Source organism: Austrofundulus limnaeus, unplaced genomic scaffold, assembly GCF_001266775.1.
Source record: "Austrofundulus limnaeus strain Quisiro unplaced genomic scaffold, Austrofundulus_limnaeus-1.0 Scaffold301, whole genome shotgun sequence".
Taxonomy (NCBI): Eukaryota; Metazoa; Chordata; class Actinopteri; order Cyprinodontiformes; family Rivulidae; genus Austrofundulus; species Austrofundulus limnaeus.
This window is the reverse complement of record NW_013952703.1, coordinates 625,537-629,783: the sequence shown is the minus strand read 5'-3', so window position 1 is coordinate 629,783 and position 4,247 is coordinate 625,537. Positions and strand designations below refer to the sequence as shown.

Here is a 4,247-nt window from a genome sequence, read left to right as displayed (position 1 = left end):
CTGCTGCCCCGCGACCCGACCCTGGATAGGCGGAAGAAAATGGATGGATGAATGGATGGATGTTCAATACTTTTTCCCTGTGCCATTCCACATTATTACAAATAACTTCATTTCTGGACATTTATGGTTTGATTTCTTTGTATGTATGGATCACTTGGGTTGTTACCAATATCTGGTGAAAATTTCTTGTCATTAGCACCTCTAGTAATATATTTACTGAGAAAAATGGTGACGTGTTCAATACTTATTTTACCCAATGTATAACAATAATGCTAATTAGTTTCAGATTTGACCGTTTTAATTGGCTCCATTATGTGTATTACTTATTGTCTGCAGTGAGGGGTTCTCCTGTGTCTGTGAGCTACTAGAAAGCTGTTAAAACAGAAAGGAATCTCTGAATGGACATCTACAAATGATTAATGTTTGGAGTTAACCCTATTTTAAGAAAACAAAATCAACTAAGAGAAATTGCGTTTCCTGTGAAAATGCTAGTGGGAATGCTTTATGCTGAAAACTTAAGCTCAAAGCTGCTGACATTGAGCTGAAAATACTTTTTAGCAAAAGTGTTAGTGTGTTAAATTTGAAAAGCTAAAATAAGCAAAGAAAGCCTAATTTTGTATAAAAACTAGAAAGGAGAAAAAGTATAGTTAAAATAGCAAAAATTATCTAAAAGCTAAAATAGCTGAATATAGCAGAAAACATCTGTAAAAAGCATAAATAGCACAAATTAGCAGAAAAAAACATAAAAAGTAGGAAAAACCAGAAGAATAACAAAAAGTAGCAGATGCATAGCTGTAATAGCAGAACAAGCTAAAATTAGCATAAAATAAGGTAAACATAGCAGACACAAGTTGACCATAGCATCCAGTGAAAGTGTTGCAAAAAAAGAAAAATTAGCAGGAAAAAAGCAAAAAAGTACAATAAACAATTTGTAGTAAAATAGCTAAACAGCCAAAACTTTCAGTAAAACAGCTGGAAATTCTTTATTTATTATAAGGAAGCATAAGGAGCACAAAATTTCTGAACTTAGAAAAAAGTTGTAATAGCTACAAAAAACATTTTTAGGTTAAAAAAATGGTAATTTAGCTAACGACAAATGGACATTAGCTAAAGTTGCAGCAGACAGCGGAATACAGCAGAAAGCATCTGTAAAAAGGTTGAATAGCAGAAAAAAGGCACAAAAAAATCAGACAACAGCTGAAGAATAAGAGAAAGAAGCAGAACTATGGCTAAAATACCAGAAAAACTAAAATTTGCATAAAATTAGCTAAACGCAGCAGCCACAAGTTGAAATAAGCACCCAGATAGTGAAAGTGTTGTACAAATTGCAAAGTTAACAGAAAGCATAAAGCATAAAAATACAAAGAAGTGACAATTTGTAGTAAAATAGCTAAAACTGACAAAACATCCAGTAAAACAGCTAAAAAGTAGTTGAAAATTATTTAATTAGCATAAGGATCCAAATGTTGCAGAACTTAGCAGAAAAAAGTTAAAATAGCTACAAAAATTTAGCCTGGTAAAAACCAGATCCTTGTCCTTCACTTTGCTTCATACGAGGGTCTGGGCTCTCGGCTATAGAGAAGTGATTCTTGCAGGAGGCGTGGCCTCTGCTGAAGTTTAAAATGATTGGATCGGTTGGCCGCGACGTATGCCGCTGTGAAGGAGGCTAAGCTAAGAAGCTAACTGGAAATTACGTGTGCTGTAAACAACCTACTGAGAGGAGAGAAGAGCCGAGCCGAACGAGACGACTGTAAATGAGAGCTGCTGCTTTGTCAGACTAATTTATTTTAATTTCGAAGTCTTATCAACACAGACTGGCTTCATTCACTTCCTCCACTGCCGCATGCTAAAATAACTAGCAGACACTTCGCAGAACATCGACGTCATTCAAAACTCTACCTTCTCTTCTCTGATTGGCCCAGGTAAAATTCTCCTGAAGAAATCCTTCTCAATGGGAGAAGTCCCAGACGGAGCAGTGAAGGGAAACTAGAATTGAGCGGAGCTGCGTAGGAAGGCAAGGGCCAGGCTAACAAAAACTGTGTATTTAGCTTAAAATGCTAACTTTAGCTAAAAACAGCTGAAAATTAGCTAAAGTTGAAAGCACATAGCTGAAAATAGCAGGCACCTGTAAGAAGAATTAGCACAAATAAGCACAAAATGTAGCAAAAAAGCAGAATAGCAGAAAGAAACTTCTTTTGAGCTGAAATAGCAGAAAAAAGCTAAAATGAGCAAAAAAGTTGCTAAAATTAGCACAAGAAAGTTCAAAAGAACAGAACCAGAACAAAATGTGTAAGGTGCTGTAAAGATTTAGAAACATTTAAACTATATTAATATAATCATACTAATGTACTATACTATTATAATCATACTATTATACTATACGATCATAATCGTACTATCATACTATACTAATATAATCATACTATTATACTTTACTATACTACTATAGTATAATAGTATAGTATAATCAATACTATTATACTATACTATTATAATCTTACTAATGCACTATACTATTATAGTCATACTATTATACTATACTATTATAATCATACTAATGTACTATACTATTATAGTCATACTATTATACTATATTATTATAATCATACTAATATACTATACTAATATAATCATATTATTGTACTATACTATTATAATCTTACTATTATACTCTACTAATAAAATCATGCTATTATACTATACTAATATAATCATACTATTATTCTATATTATTATAATCATATTATTGTACTATACAATTATAATCATACTAATGTACTATACTATTATAACCATACTATTATACTATAGTATTATAATCATACTAATGTACTATACTATTATGCTATACTAGTATAATCATACTATTATACTATACTATTATAACCATACTATTATACTATACTAATATAATCATACTAATATTCTATACTAGTGTAATCATACCAGTTTTACATGTGTAGATCTAATGTTTGGTGTAGTGGTTGCTGACAGTTATTCAAACACAAACAGCTGTAAATACTGTACATCTACTCTAATCACTAAATGATCTTACACTAAACCTCTGGTATGAAAAGCAGCAGGTGATTGTTGCTCCTTCAATACTTTTTGTTGATGTGTTTTCTGACTGTTGTGTATTGTTGTATGGTTGTGTATTTGTTTTGGTCATACTTACAGCCAGCCGCCTGCATCTCCCAGCACACAAGAGGCCATCCAAGGCATGCTGTCCATGGCCAACCTGTCGTCTTCAGAGAGCTTACAGCAGTCGTGGAGCAACAACCAGTCCAAAAACAACAGCCAGTCTAAGAACAGCTCGCACAGCTCACAGGTCTGCAAGAAGCTGAGTGGAGAAGCGAGCGGCAACAGCAGCAGCAAGCGGCCAGTAAAACGTCTCCCGAAGAAGCCCAGGAAAAGCAGCAGTATTGAGAGTCTGGATTATGATGATGAGCAGGATCACATGGACGCATGTTTCAAGGACTCAGATTATGGTAAATAAGGAACAGTGAGACATTGACATTCTGCTCATCCTTATTCTTTTTTTGACCTTTAAGAAAGCTTAGGGCTACACCGGTTCAAACTCGTCTTCAGTACCATTCAAAGTGCTGTGATTAGTCTACAAAACACAGATTAATTCATCAATAATCACACTTCAAACTAAATCCTAAACATGGACTCTTATTCAAACAAGACTTCAGGAACTAAATCAATAAATAAGAAGTCAGATGCTGATTCCACGACTATTTTATTTTTAAAGCACTTCAAAACAACCACAGCTGCAACAAAAGCTTTACTTTAAAATTAAAGAAAACAGAGAGTAAGAAACAGGTAAAAAAAATGAAATCAATCAAAAGATTAAAATAGGAGTATTTAAATAAAAGCCAGTCTCAGGCTGTGCAAAACCTGGAGGAAAATAGATTTTAGATGAGTTTTAAAAGTTAAAAGGACAAAATTATGTAACAGTGGATGTCCACGTGTTATATTTTAGAGAAGTGGTTCAACCATCTTGTTTGTGGTCGACTTGTAGTGAGGGACTAGCTGTGTTTGTATGTTTGACATTGGATACACATGTCCACTGTCTGAAAGGACAAGAATGGACACAAGCCCACTGACAGAAAAAGAATGGACACAAGTCCACTGACTGACAGGACAAGAATTGACAAGTCCACTGACTGACAGGACAACAATGGACACAAGTCCACTGACTGACAGGACAACAATGGACACAAGTCCACTGACTGACAGGACAA

General features: G+C 34.3%; 1 protein-coding gene across 4 annotated transcripts in view; it reads left to right on the top strand.

Moving 5' to 3' along the window:
* Positions 1-4,247, top strand: part of phf2 (PHD finger protein 2) — a 63,224-nt gene that overhangs the window by 50,439 nt on the left and 8,538 nt on the right. For all 4 annotated transcript variants that reach the window (XM_014021695.1, XM_014021696.1, XM_014021697.1 and 1 more), the window contains exon 18: positions 3,178-3,488. In XM_014021695.1, the coding sequence (XP_013877149.1) occupies positions 3,178-3,488 (311 nt within the window). The remainder of the gene's footprint in view (positions 1-3,177; positions 3,489-4,247) is intronic.